Source organism: Geotrypetes seraphini, chromosome 2, assembly GCF_902459505.1.
Source record: "Geotrypetes seraphini chromosome 2, aGeoSer1.1, whole genome shotgun sequence".
Classification (NCBI taxonomy): Eukaryota; Metazoa; Chordata; class Amphibia; order Gymnophiona; family Dermophiidae; genus Geotrypetes; species Geotrypetes seraphini.
The window spans coordinates 393,098,033-393,113,123 of NC_047085.1; the positions used below are offsets into that span (position 1 = coordinate 393,098,033).

At 40.8% G+C, this 15,091-nt stretch overlaps 1 protein-coding gene across 7 annotated transcripts in view; it reads left to right on the top strand.

Moving 5' to 3' along the window:
* Positions 1-15,091, top strand: part of OSBPL3 (oxysterol binding protein like 3) — a 308,853-nt gene that overhangs the window by 173,966 nt on the left and 119,796 nt on the right. For all 7 annotated transcript variants that reach the window (XM_033930823.1, XM_033930817.1, XM_033930820.1 and 4 more), the window contains 3 exons: positions 3,492-3,653; positions 4,623-4,749; positions 6,368-6,471. In XM_033930823.1, the coding sequence (XP_033786714.1) occupies positions 3,492-3,653; positions 4,623-4,749; positions 6,368-6,471 (393 nt within the window). The remainder of the gene's footprint in view (positions 1-3,491; positions 3,654-4,622; positions 4,750-6,367; positions 6,472-15,091) is intronic.

Consider the following 15,091-nt stretch of genomic DNA (forward strand, 5'->3'; position numbering starts at 1 on the left):
CCTTCCCACTCTTCTCCCTAACCCAGAATTTTCATGTACCCTTGCTAAATTCATAAATAAGCCCAATCAAGTAGTCAATGCCACAGCGATATAGGTAAGGCATGTAACACTCGATACAACTGACACTTAATTGTTTTCTAGAGGATCTTCAGATTGCCAATAGGGTAGGTAGCAGTGCTCCCTCTAAGCGGGCGGGTGTTGTGAGCAAACTTTTTTCACCGTGAGCCAAAAATATCGGGCGCCAGCAAGTTATGAGCCAACTCTCCCGATTCTCCTCTCGCCGCCCTGCCATCTGCCGTACGCCTCTTCCGATCGTGTGCTGTGACGAGAAACGTGTGCGCTGCGATGTAATATTTTGTGCGCCAGCGCACGCCAGCGCAGCTTAGCGGGAACACTGGTTCAAATGGTTTTATTTATTTCCCCAAATTTATTTTTGTTATACGCATTGAAAATATTTGATATTGCGTTTAAATCAAAATCTCAATAAACTTGAAACGAGTGCCCGTGAGATTGTGGGAGGGTTAAATACTCAAAACTTAGAAGTTTTTGCTACGCCAGCTTTCTGGTATCTTTACATACAGTGGCGTACCTAGCATATGTAACATCCGGGGCCCATCATTTTTTGGCACCCCCCCCCCCCATCTGTAAGAAAAACATGATTTTTAGTAACAAACCACACGTCACACATGAGTACCTAGGAAAAGGCAGCATCTTACATATTGCAGTGAGCAGTACATCAATACACCCATTGTAAAACTAAACAAGCCAGACCAGCACAGATCAATCCTACATTGTCAATCCTAACAGAAAACCATGTCTTTTTTTTTTTTAGTTCAATAATTTTATTGAATATTATGAGAAATATACAGAAAGCAGTTCAAACACATAGAATCAGAGTAAAAACATTTGGTGTAGAAAAAATCCATATCTACAATCATTTGTATACAACCAAAATAGTGAAAGGATCCAGAGTATTGGAACTGCTAATGAAAACCATGTCTTTCAAACACACAGAACACAGAAAACACCTTCGCCTAGTATGGAATATGTCATCACAAACTAACCCCTCCCCCTTTTACAAAACTGTACTGTGGATTTTAGCCACGGTGGTAACAGCCCTGACGCTCATAGAATTCTGAGCATCAGAGCTGCTACCACCACGGCTGGCGCTAAAAAACGCTCCACAGTTTTGTAAAAGGGGGGATAAAATAGAAATACACAGTTTCAACGCTCTAGCTCAGAGATGCCCAAACTTTTTGGGCTTGCGAGCTACTTTAAAATGACCAAGTCAAAATGATCTACCAAAAATAAAATTAAAAAACACAAAGCACACTATATGCTGAGAAAATGTTAATTATCATTCCTATTCTGGGTTTTTTTCAAAGAAGTCAAGGCAGATGACTCTATGCATTGTCACCTCAGTAACAACCATACAAAAATAGACAAATATACCCCCCATCCTTTTTATTAAACCACAATAGCAGTTTTTAGCGCAGGGAACTGTGCTAAATGCCCAGCGCTGCTCTCGACGCTCATAGGCTCCCTGCGCTAAAAAACACTATTGCAATTTAGTAAAAGGGGGCCATAGTGCAAAATATAGACAGCATATATAAATTCAGACACATTTTGATCACTAAATTAAAAATAAAATCATTTTCCTACCTTTGTTTGGTAATTTCATCTGGTTGCACTTTATTCTTCTGACTGTGCATCCAATATTTCTTCCCTTCTTTCAGCCTCCTGTATGCTTCCTCTCCTCCAGACCTCATTCCCTCCCCCAACTTTTTCTTTCTTTCTCTGTCTGTCTTTCTCTGATTCTATGCCCCATTTTTTTGCTTTGTTTCTGGTTCCCTGTCCCCCCCCCCTTCTTTCTTTCTTCCTTCCTTCCTCCGTGCCCCATTTTTTGCTTTTTTTTTCTGGCTCCCTGTCCCCCCCACCCCACCTTCTTTCTTTCTTTCTTCCTTCCTACCTCCCCCATGCCACCACCGCCGCGGAATAGGCTGCTGCTGCCGCAATCGGGAACAGGCCGAAATCTCCCTGCTTCTCTTCTGCACAGGGCCTATCAACTCTCGCCGCCCGACGTCAATTCTAACGTCGGAAAGGACGTTCCGGGCAGCCAGGCAGCGATTTGCTAGCCAGAACGTCCTCTAGACGTCAGAATTGACGTCGGGCCGCCACGAGAGTTGGTCAGCCCAGCAGGGAAGAGAAGCAGGGAGATCAAAGACACGGTGTCGGCCTGATCCCCGATGGCAGCAGTGAGAAGGGAAGGGAAGCAGGTTGGGCACCACTGCTCTAGACGAGCCGCACTCTAGGGAGAACAGAGGACCGTGAACCCTCGCACCCCCACCCCGACGTCCGATTCCTCCCCTTACCTTTGCGACGCGTGTGTGCGCTGTGACGAGAAACTTGTGCGCTGCGATGTAATATTTTGTGCGCCAGCGCACGCCAGCGCAGCTTAGCGGGAACACTGGTAGGTAGCCTAACCCTATACTGGCTACAGACATCATCAATCCTCGTAGGGATTATTTTGGATTATCATTCATTTTCTTGTGATATAGTGCTATCTTAATCCACAAAATGATAGTTTAATTTATCATGCAGCAGTGCCCCTTCCGACATGAATCGCGTATCATTCCTTTCTTCAGGGTCGAGGTGTGAATAGTAACCAATGCTAGCAGGCTCTTTTTCTCTTCAGCTGTGTGTTACAAGGCTGCCACATTTATTTTAATTTGAATGAGTTTATTTTAAAATAAACACAGCAGCCTTATAATATGCAGCTGAGGAGAAAAAAGCCCCGTTATCATTGATTACTATTCACACCTTGACCCTGAAGAAAGGAATGAAACGGTATTTGCGTTGGAAGGGGTGTTGCTGCAAGATAAGATAATCCGTAGGTGGTTTCATAAAGGTGATTTGATAAATATAAGAGTTTTTTTATATTCAGTTTCAGTAGGTATTTCCCTGTCTCAGAGGCCTTACAATCTATTTTCACCTAGGCAATGGAGGATGACGTGACCTTTGAAAGATCACAAGGAGTGTCCTTGAAAGAAGTAGGATTCAAATTCTGAATTCTCTGGTTCTCTGTGTCCTAATTACTAGGCTACTCTTCCACTTAACTTGCTGTTAATTTATTTCAAGAGAGAATTTATTTGTGGAACAAAGTACAGAAAACTGGACAGAGAAAATAATACTCTCAAAACAGAAATACAAATTGAAGAGGACTGAGAAACATCTAATGTTTCTGATGTGCACTGATTTTGCCAAAAGTAAAACAAAGGGATAATACTTAAATAACATTAACATTTCCTTCTAATTTTTATTTATTTCTGGATTAGTCAATTGACTTTCCCATATAGCTATTGATAATTTCAGCTTATTCCTTTGACCAGAATTCCTTTTATGTACCTTAGGTGTTTTTACACAGTCTCTGAATTAAAGCTTGAGTAATTTTGAACATTTTTTGGTGTCTAATTTTACAATGCTTTCTTTAGGTGAAATCTCAGGAACTCTTTGAGGAATGGGTATTGAAACTGCGGGACCACAGACTGTACCGTCAAAATGAAATTTCAATGTTTCCACAAAACAATCATTTCTTCCCACTGACCACAGTCACAGACTCACCATCTCTGTTTGACCCTACCTCAGTCAGAAGGGTAATAGCTGTGGCTTAATGCATTTTCTCATATCGTTGCCTACCAAATGAGATTTATTTTGACTTTGATATGTGAGAGATACATAAAAAGCAGACCCCCAATGAGAAAGTCTTCATTGTTTGTTTTAAAAGTTCCCAGGTGTAATACATCATTGCCTGACCTTCTGGCCAGCTATATCAAGGGCAATAAATACCAGTCGGTGATCAATTCAACTTCCGCCAAAACTGGTCAGAACACCTCAGCCTGGGAACATCTTCTCAGTAAGGTCTGCTTTTTGTGTATCTTCCATATTGGATATTGCAGACCATTTGCTTTGCTGTTTTCTTTGATATGTGAGAGGGCAGTACTATTGAAGTCATAGAGATGAACGATATGGTAGACTGATTTGTCTCTTGAGCATGTTGCCCTTTTTATGAGAGTGATAAGAAAAGGTAGAGAAAATTGAAGTCCTTCAAATTGTCCGGTGGGTTTTGGTCTTGGTTTGGCAGGGCCTACTTTCAAGGAATTTGGTGGCTCTCCCCCTCTTACCTCCACAGTGCTGCAATTCTATTTTCTTTGTGTTGCCAGCACCTCACTAACATGAGCCTGCTGCCGTCAGCCTACCACAGAATCTGCCTCTTTACAGTGACTTCCTGTTCCCACAGAAGCAGGACCTGCAGAGAGGCAGCTTCCAGGGTAAGTCAACGTGCAGGCTCAAGTCAGACAGCATGTAGAAAAGGTATATTCAAAGGGAGAAATCCATTTGTTTTTACATTTCTGAATATTTTCCAAAGCAAAAATTTGAAACTTTGCATGTGCATAGATGAGTTTTGACATTAACTGCTACTTACTCTGTATTTTTCCACACTTAGGCGTTTCTTTTCTTGAGGTTAGCACCAGATCACCTCATAAAGTGGATTCTTCCACTTTTTTCCTGACATTGGTTCACTGTCTCACCAGAATCTTTGCCCTGTTCTTATCTTAAAACAGGCAAGTGGAGTGATGCGGCAGAATTCGGTGCAGGCTGGAAGCGGCATGCCATTCCCCTGTGCAGGCAGTGAGACACGGGTTCCACTTTGGCTGCAGTCCTCGGAGGATATGGATAAGTGTGCTGAAGGTAACCTTACTGAAGAAGCGTTTCAGGCACCCCTTTTTACTCCCTGAAGTAATAAATTGTGCTTTCTCCTTTTCCTAGGTTTTGGTTGGATTCATCCTAATGCTTATACCCCACACACCAGCTCGTTCACTTAGATCCGCTGCTCAAAATCTATTATTGCCCCCTCATTAAAGGTTATTAACATGCGTCGTAACACCATATTTTCAGTAACAGCACCACTCCATGAAATTCACTGCCAGCTTACTTAAGGGAGGAAAAAAGTCTTGATAAATTTAAAGGATCCCTTAAAAATTTTCTTTTCAAAGATGCATTTGAGTTTAATTTTGACTTACCCTCAAATTTTTAGTATCGCCCTGTTTTTGGCTTTGACCATTAAATTTTTTCTTCCCCCTCCATGTTCTATCCTTTTTTATGTTTCTTTCCCTTCTACCCCATTGTTTCCTTGTAATAGTTTTAATTACCTTGTTTTAATTTGTCAGTTTTAATGATTTTTATATTGTTGTTTTTGTTTACCTTGTATTTTTTGTATATTTTAAAAATTTATGTTATTATTTGTACATCGCTTAGTAATTGTGATAGGCGATTAATCAAATAACTAATAAACTTGAAACTTAAAAATATTGTAGTTCTCCCTTTTTACCAGTGTTCCAGTATGTCTATTAGTGTCTTTGTCCCTTTCCATGTTTTAGTTGTACATCGCTTAGAATTTTACGTAAATTGATTAATCAAATTTTAATAAACTTGAAACTTGAACTTATTGGAAGACTGGCTACATTTAGTTTTCTGTCAATTGTTCAGCCTTTTTAATTTTAAAGGTAGTAAGAATGAATCAAATGGTGTATATAAAAACATTTGTTTTGGCAGTCATATGACATGCAAAGCCAGGATACAGTATTATACTGCTAAGGATGGGACATGCTGATAAACTGATCATGGGATGTCGAATAGCCAGAGCCAGATTAACTCAAAAAGCAAACCAGGCACATTCTTAGGGCCTAAAGTCAAAGGGAGGCAAATAGACCTGTTAAGCCTCCCACCTGGAACAGTTTACGGTATGGCATAGTATGGGGTATAGTATTAGTAGTAACTCTCAAGCAACCAAAAACTACATCCTCACCTCAGCTCCCCCCCTTCCCTTTGAAATTCATCTTTCCAAAGCAGCCCAAGGAAGCTTCAGCAGTTCTGAGTATAAATTGGTGTACCCTTGCAGACTGCCTAGTGCTCCACCTGCTTTCAATTTCTCCGCAGAAGGCAAGACTTGTGATCATGTGCTTGCTTTAAATTTGCTAATTCAGCTTCTGAGATTTCACTTCAGAAGAGGTGATCTCTTGTGGAAGGAAAGGTGCAGGGAGTCCACGAACGGAAATAATGAGGAGAGGTCCCCAAATGTATAATTGCTGTAAGCCCAATATAATCGTAATACAGTCATATGGATGGGGGGGGGGGGGGAGGGAGAAGTAATGGTTGAGTGTGTGTGTTTTTTTTCCCTTTCTGAGTGATCCATATGTTAAAGTGCTCCACATCAGTGTGCTGCATTCATTTCTCTGCTAAAGACAATACGTGCAATGTTTTAGCTCTCTTTTGGAGAACATTGCTAATGCCTGTTGCTTTTCCACAGATCTGTCTCGCTGTCACTCGTACTTAACAGACATGAACCAGCTGCTTCACAACATGGATGTTCTGCACAGGACCTATTCAGCACCTGCTATAAATTCCTTTCGGGTCAGTAGTGAAACAGCCTTTTTAGGGGGGTTAAGGTTAAGAACAAGGATCAGAGCCCCTGGATTGTATACACCGTGGGGGTCAATTTCTAAGAGTTTATTTCCATCTGTAAGGCCTGTTTTACACCTGAAAAAGTCTTTTATAAAATTGTGTAGCTGCATAAGCACCTAAAATAAAGCGTATAAAGAGTGCTTTTTTTTTCCCTGCAGTCTGCATAGGCCAGTAGTTTCCAATCCACAGTTCCCAAAGTCTTCCATGGCAGCCCTTACAAAATTGTCTGAAAATGCACTTCAAATCCTGTAAATGCACTAATTTCAATCTAGTAATGCAAACAATCTCTTAAGTATGTTAATCAGTTGTCTCATTTATGGAATTTGCTACTGTTGACAATCCAAAATAAAGCAAGTTTTTTAAAAAAAATATATCTTTGTGAGAGATTCCTGGCCGGGTTTTCCAGGAACCCTGCGCATTCACCCAATCAGCACACAAAAACCACTTTAGAAGGTGCAACAAAATGTTTTATTGAGACATTTACATTACATTACATTACGGATTTCTATTCCGCCTGTGCCTTGCGGTTCTAGGCGGATTACAATATAGAAAGTATCTGGGACATTCCAGTAGAATTACATTTTAGGATAGGAGTAAGTTACAGGAACAGTGAAGAGTTATGATATTACAATTTCACAGCAGATATTACTTATTACAGAAGATAGTACATATAGCAGAAGATAATGCATTTTGCATAGGTAATACATGTTAACTCTATCAGTTAAGTCGGGTGTAGTGTAGAAGAGTTACAGTACATTCTTGATCACAGACAAAGAGATAATATGGATGAGTGATTCCGAAGTCGTTGAATGGGAACTCATTGGGTGGTGGTTAGAGTGATGGGAGATATTTTTTGAACAGTAGTGTTTTTATTTCTTTGCGGAATTCTTTTATGTCTGTTGTTTTGGTCAGTAATTTAGAGATGTCAGAGTCTATTTTGGCTGCCTGTGTCCCCAGGAGGTTGTCATAGAGTTTCTTACGACAGGTACCGTTGAGTGGTGGATAGGTGAAGAGGTTCTGTGTTCTCCTTTTTCTTGGTGGGTGGTAGTAGTGAAAACAGTTATTTAGGTAACTGGGTGCCGTGCCATGGGTTACTTTGAAAATGAGACAGTAGAGTTTGAATTGTGTTCTTGCTTTTATTGGTAGCCAGTGGGATTCTAAGTATGCATTGGTAATGTGGTCGTATTTGCTGAGTGAATATATGAGTCTGAGGGCTGTGTTCTGGATGGTTTGTAGTTTTTTTATTGTGTTGGTCGGGCAGGGTAAGTAGAGGCTGTTGCAATAGTCGACGATACTTAGTACCATGGATTGGACAATGATCCTGAATTGGTCTTTTTTAAAGAATTTTCTGATTTTTCTTAAATTTCGCATTGTGAAGAATGCTTTTTGGGTGATTTTTTGGATTTGTGTTTGCATTGTACAGCATCTGTCTAAGTGTACTCCAAGGATTTTGAGGGAGTTCTGTATAGGGTACTTGATTGAGTTTACTTCCAGTTCTGTTAGGGATGGTTTTTTGTCTTTCTCTAGTAATAAGAATTTGGTTTTGTCAGAGTTCAGCTTCAACTTGTGATCTAACATCCATTTATCCACTGTTTCCAATGTACTTTTCAGGTGTTCTGTGGAGATTGGGTTATGTATGTCGAATGGAAGGAGGATGGTAATGTCGTCCGCGTAGCTGAGAGAAGTAATATTTTGGGCGTCTAGGACGGTGCCTAGGGAGGATATGAATAGGTTGAAAAGTGTGGGAGAGAGGGGAGATCCTTGTGGTACTCCACATGGATTGGACCATGGTTCAGATAGAATGTCTTTAGATTTGACTCTGTATGTTCTATTTTTGAGGAAGCCTTTGAACCAGTTATGAACTTTACCTGAAATTCCTATTGCGTCTAGTATTTGGAGGAGTATGTCGTGGTCCACTAGATCGAAAGCAGCTGATAAATCAAATTGGATGATTAGCAGTTTATTTCCTTGGCTGAGGTGACTTCGAGCTATGTCTAGTAGAGATACCAGTAGAGTTTCGGTACTGTAGTTGGTTCTGAATCCGGATTGGGATGGGTGTAAGATATTACATTACATTACATTACATTAGGGATTTCTATTCCGCCATTACCTTGCGGTTCAAGGCGGATTACAAAAGGTTAATTTAAAGAAAACAGAATTACAATGATTAGCTAGAGAGGTAATTACAAAAGGTTAATTTAAAGAAAACAGAATTACAATGATTAGCTAGAGATGTAAGTTGTAGATCTTAAGAGCATCTAGAGGTCGTGTTGTTATTGCTGTTTCAGGAATTTCTTGAAAAGTGTGGTTTTTATTTCTTTTCTGAATGTCCTATAGTCTGGGGTGGTCATCAGAAGGTTGGAGATCTGGTTGTCTAGTCTTGCGGCTTGAGTGGCTAGGAGGCCGTCGTGTAGTTTTGTTCTTTTTACTTCTTTGATTGGGGGGGGTATGAATGGGGAGTGTGTTTTTCTGTGTCTGGTAGTGGGTGCTTGGATGAGGCGGTTGTTCAGGTATGATGGGCTGTCTCCGTGTAGGGTTTTAAATAATATGCAGAGGACCACAACCTACTCCACCCCATGCAATCAGGCTTCAGAACAAACTTCAGCACAGAGACACTACTAGGCTCCCTTATGGATACCGTCAGACAACAACTTAGTACAGGGAAAAAAATGCTACTCATACAACTGGACCTATCGGCGGCATTCGACCTAGTAGACCACAACATCCTTCTACAGATCCTAGATGCAATAGGCATCTCAGATAAAGTATACTCCTGGTTTGAAGGATTCCTAAAACTCAGAACCTACAGTGTAAAATCAAACAAAGAAAAGTCAGAATCCTGGTCAAACCCCTGCGGCGTACCACAAGGATCTCCACTATCCCCTACCCTCTTCAATCTCTACACTGCTTCTCTAGGAACGCATCTGGATAATCTAGGCATAACCTCCTATAGTTATGCGGATGACATCACCATCCTCGTCCCATACGATCATTCTAAACCTACCATGACAGACAAACTTCACCAAACACTTGAAGCAGTCACAACCTGGATGAAAAATCACAAACTTAAACTCAACCAAGATAAAACCAAATTCATCCTCCTAGAAAATGACAAGATCCAATCCACAACCAACCTAGACATAAACGCAACCAAATATCCCATCCAAAACACCATAAAACTACTAGGCATGACCATAGACAGATGCTGCACTATGCAACCGCAAATAAATAAAACAATTCAAAAATCATTCGCAATCATGAGAAACCTGAGACAAGTCCGAAAGTTCTTTGAAAGAACACAATTCCAACTTATAGTACAATCCCTAATACTAGGTATATTGGACTACTGTAACATACTCTTCCTTCCATGTCCTGCAACTACGATAAGACAACTCCAAACAATCCAAAATACAGCTTTGAGACTCATCTACTCATTGAAAAAACATGACCACATCACTGAAGCCTTCATCAACTCACACTGGCTCCCAATCCAAGAAAGAATCCAATTCAAATTCTACTGCATATTATTTAAAACCCTACACGGAGACAGCCCATCATACCTGAACAACCGCCTCATCCAAGCACCCACTACCAGACACAGAAAAACACACTCCCCATTGTGGGATTCAAGGTACGTGGACAGTTGTTGTGCGACTAGTCCTTCTATTATTTTGACGTATGTTGGGATAGAAGCGATTGGTCTGTAGTTTGATGGGCTGTTTGTTAGACCTTTGGGATCTTTCAGTATTGGCGTGATTATAATTTCTCCGAGGTCTGGTGGGAACTGGCCCTCCCCGAGTGTGGTTTGCAGCCATAATGTGTAGCAAGCTTTGAAGTTGATGGAAGCTGTTGCTAGTAGGTATGGTGGGCAGTTATTCAGATCACATGCTGATTTGCAATATTTTTTGTATAGCCTGTCCAATTCGGTCCATTGGGTTTTAGGGAATTCGGTCCAGAACCTGTCTGCTGATATTGCTTCGGCTGTTGTGGGTTTTGTTAGGATCTTGTCTGTGTTGTATTGTGAGTTGTTGAATGTTGTTCTAATTGAGATGATTTTATTTTTGAAGTGGTCTGCTAATTGAGAGGCTGTAGGTGTTAGGTTTTCCTGGGTGGCTAGACATGGTTTAGTGTCGGTGAGGTTTCTTACTAGGTTGAACAGTTTTTTGTGTCTGGTTTGTCGGTGCCTATGAGGTTAGAGTAGTAGTCTTTGCGTTTTTCCTTCAATTTGATTTTGTATTGCTTGAGTTGGATTTTCCATTCTATTTTGGTATTATCTTGTTTCTGTTTTGACCATGCCCTTTCTAGTTGTCTACATTTCCTTTTTAGTTGTAGGAGTTCGGTGTCAAACCATTTATCTGATTGCCTATGTATTTTGTTTTTTTCTCTTAGTGGTGCTAGTTTGTTCAAGGTCGATTCGCTGAGAGACCGCCAGGTGTTTATGAATTCACTGGGGTTGCTGGAATCTAGTTCTGGGTCCACTGCGCTCCACAATGTGTTTGGTTCGATTTTCTGTCTAGTCTTATAGCTTGTTTTGAGGGGAGTGGGTTTGTTTTTGGTATGTTCCCAGTTGATGGTGAAGTTGTATTTATAGTGGTCCGAGCATAGGGTGGGTTGCCAGGCGCCATTGGTGATTTGGATGTTTTGTGTGTTGGAGTTTGGGGATGACTATGCTGCGATATCGAGTTGATGACCTTTTTCATGTGTTGGTTCCGGGTTGAGGATCTGGTACGATAGGGTACTGAGGTATGATATAATATCTTCTACTTGTTTAGAGGAGTGGTCTTCTAGGTGGAGGTTTAAGTCACCAAGGATCAGATTGTATGTAGAGGAAAGCGAGTTCTGGAGGATGAACTCTTCTAGTTCATGTTTAGTTATGTTCCATTTTCCTGGGGTGATGTAGCATAGAAGGCAGTTTAGATTTCCTGTTAGGGTGGTGTCAGAAAGTTGGCAGGCTAGAAGGTCTAGATGGGGGGAGGTGTGCTTGGCTAGGACTTTGATGTTGAAGTTGTTTTTTGCTATGATTTTGCTATTTACCTGAGCCTATTTCCTCACAGGCTCAGGGAAGGAAAAAATAGGCTTTTATCTTTAATATCACTGTCTAGTGCAGCAGCCTATAGACTTTAAGCAGTTAGCCATATCACATTCAGTCCAGAAAACCTCAGCTTTTGGTCAATTTCCCCTTTTCTCTCAGGTTTAAAGCACCATAAGTCTGGTTCCTACTTCACTTTGTTAAATAGTCCAAATACATTATATTACATTAGGGATTTCTATTCCGCCATTACCTTGCAGTTCAAGGCGGATTACAAAAGCGTTAAAGAGGGTGTTTTACAAAAAGATTTCTGGTTCTTTTTGGGGAAAAAAAGAGTAGAGCAAGTTGATTGGGGGGTTCGGGTGGTTAGAGGGATGAAAGAAGAAAGCTTGAGAGGTTAGGACTTTTTCAGGGATTTTTTGAAAAGGATAGTCTATTTCTTTTCTGAAAGTTTTGTAATCTGGGGTCGTTATCAGAAGGTTGGCGATTTGGTTGTCTATTTTTGCTGCTTGAGTGGCTAGGAGGCCATCATATAGTTTTTTCCATTTAACTTCTTTGATTGGTGGGTGTGTGAATGGGGTGTGAGTTTTCCTATGTCTGGTTGAGGTGGTTTGGATGAGGCAGTTGTTCAAGTAGGTTGGGCTATCTCTGTTTAAAGTTTTAAATAGTAGACAGTAGAATTTGAATAGTATTCTTGCTGGAATTGGAAGCCAGTGAGAGTTGAGGTATACCTCTGTGATGTGGTCATGTTTCCTCAATGAGTAGATGAGTCTTAGAGCTGTACTTTGAATTATTTGTAGTTGTTTTGTTATTGTAGCAGGCACGGGAGATAGAGGATGTTGCAATAGTCTAGTAGTCCTAGTATTAGTGATTGTACTATGAGCTGAAATTGTGTTTTCTCGAATAATTTTCTGACTTGTCTTAAGTTTCTCATAACTGTGAATGATTTCTATATTGTTTTATTGATTTGCGGTTGCATGGTGCAGCATCTGTCTATTGTTATTCCTAGTAGTTTTAGGATGGGATGTATGGGGTAGTTAATTGCGTTGATTTCTATGTTGGTTATGGTTGGGGTTTTATTATTTTCGAGGAGGATAAATTTTGTTTTGTCTGGGTTCAGTTTCAGTTTATGATCTTTCATCCAAGTCGCTACTGTTTCAAGTGTTTGGTGTAGTGTGTCTGTCATGGAGGGCTTTGGTTGATCAGAAGGTATGAGAATGGTGATGTCATCTGCATAACTGAAGGAAGATAGGCCTAGTTTGTCTAGGGGGTACACCGAGGGAGGCAGTGTAGAGGTTGAAAAGATAGTGGCGATCCTTGTGGTATGCCGCAGGGGTTTGACCAAGTTTCTGATTTTTCTTTCTGATTTTACTCTGTAGGTTCTGGATTTTAGGAATCCTTCGAACCATGAGTATACTTTATCTGTGATACCTATTATATCCAAAATTTGTAGTAGGGTGTTATGGTCCACCAGGTCGAATGCAGCAGTCAGGTCCAGTTGTATGAGCATCATTTTTTTCCCTGTACTGAGGTGTTGTCTAGCAGTGTCCATGAGGGATCCTAGTAGCGTCTCTGTGCTGAAGTTGGTTCTGAAACCAGATTGCATGGGGTGGTGTATAGGAGAAAGAAACCCCTTTTCTCCAACAGTCTCAACTCACTTCAATTCAGCTGCCACACACAGAACAGTCACCTTTTAAACAAGCAAGATCAGTTTACTGAGGTCTTGGATTAGAAACTCATCTCTCTAGTGTTTTCCTGGATGGGTTCTTGGCTAGCTTTCTCACTTCAATCCTCCCCAGGACTTGAATGCAGCCACAGCTAGGGAAGGTATCTCTCCTTCGGGATCCTCACACTCTGGGACCTCCTCCTAATGATTCTCCTCTTTGGCAGATAAACACCTCCCTGATGAACCCCGCCCCTTGACTCCCCGTGTTAAGGTAGCTCAGCACTGAGCTATAAAGCCCAGTGCTGTCTGGGACATGTAGTCCGCTCAGTCTTGGGCTAGCAGTCCCTGCTGTATGGAGGTAAAATGGTAGCATTAGCAGAAGATAACCCCTTACTCTTTCACAATCTTTGAAATGTTGTAGACTCAATATTGGTATTAATTTTTAATATCCATTCTGAACAAGCAGGTCAGAGTGAGTGGTTTGCAAAAGTTTGAATTCTTGTGGTCGCCCTCAGAGCTTTCTCATATTTACACTGCAGACCTTTACATGAAAAAGGTTGGAGACTGTTAGCATAGGCCTTCTCATAGTGTAATTTGTGCAAAGCAGAGGTCAAGTTGTGTTGTATGTGCAACTGAAATGTTATCCCTGCCTATCAGATTCTGGAATAAAAAGAGGGTATAAGCGAGCCAAAAGTTGGTCGATATTGAAAACCAACAAAATTGATAGCGGTTAAAGCAGCGTTGTAAGAAGCTCCCAGTGGGAGTGAAACGGGGATGCTCTGTTGAGCAATAAGTAATATCATTAACAGCTACTTTCAGCCCAGTCGCTAAGATTAAAACTCATCAGCAGCCTGATACAGACAAAAAGCTAAGTATCAGGCAAATGAATTCACTGCTATTAATTTTTGCACTATGCACTTTAAGATAAAGAAATAAGATATAAGTAATAGAAATAATCAAAAAAATTAAATTGTATTAAATTTTAAATATTTATCAATAAATCTTTAAAAAAAAGAGACGGGATTATATGGGACCAATGATAGCTCATGAATCGGTTGTATTGACAGGATAAGTTATACAGTCAAACAACTATGAGTACTTGAGGTCACCATTCCCTAAAAACATAAAAGGATGGTGTTTACTTCCTATTAGAATCACATTGTAAGGGTGTAGTGTTATTGACAGAAGTTTATACTATTAATAACATGTTATATTAGGATTACCATAGGGAAAAATGCTTGAGTACCTGAATAAATTAATATAAACCGTTCTGAGCTCCCTTGGGAGAACGGTATAGAAAGCTGATTAAATAAATTTGCTAAGTCAAAAAAGAGGATGCTTGTCCCTGCCCATGCCCCAACACCTGTCACACCCTGCCCCTGCCTCTGCCTCCTGCTAGTCTCTCCCTATACCACCCCAACACCCTAGCACAGCCTCTACTATTACCAGTCTCTCTCTTCATCTCCCACCTGGGCCACCCCAGAGTCGGGTCTGTTTCTGGTGAGTCTCCCCTGTTCCTATTTCTTTCTCCAGGTCTCCAATTTAAAAACTTTGGGCAGCTGGCAGCATTAGCAACATAATCTTTCTGCCATCAGCATATCCCAGAAGTATTCACTATGCAGCGACCCACAGGGGAGATACGATTCAGACCTTCAAATACTTGAAGGGTATTAACGTAGAACAAAATCTTTTCCAGAGAAAGGAAAATGGTAAAACCAGAGGACATAATTTGAGGTTGAGGGGTGGTAGATTCAGGGGCAATGTTAGGAAATTCTACTTTACGGAGAGGGTGGTGGATGCCTGGAATGCGCTCCCGAGAGAGGTGGTGGAGAGTAAAACTGTGACTGAGTTCAAAGAAGCATGGGATGAACACA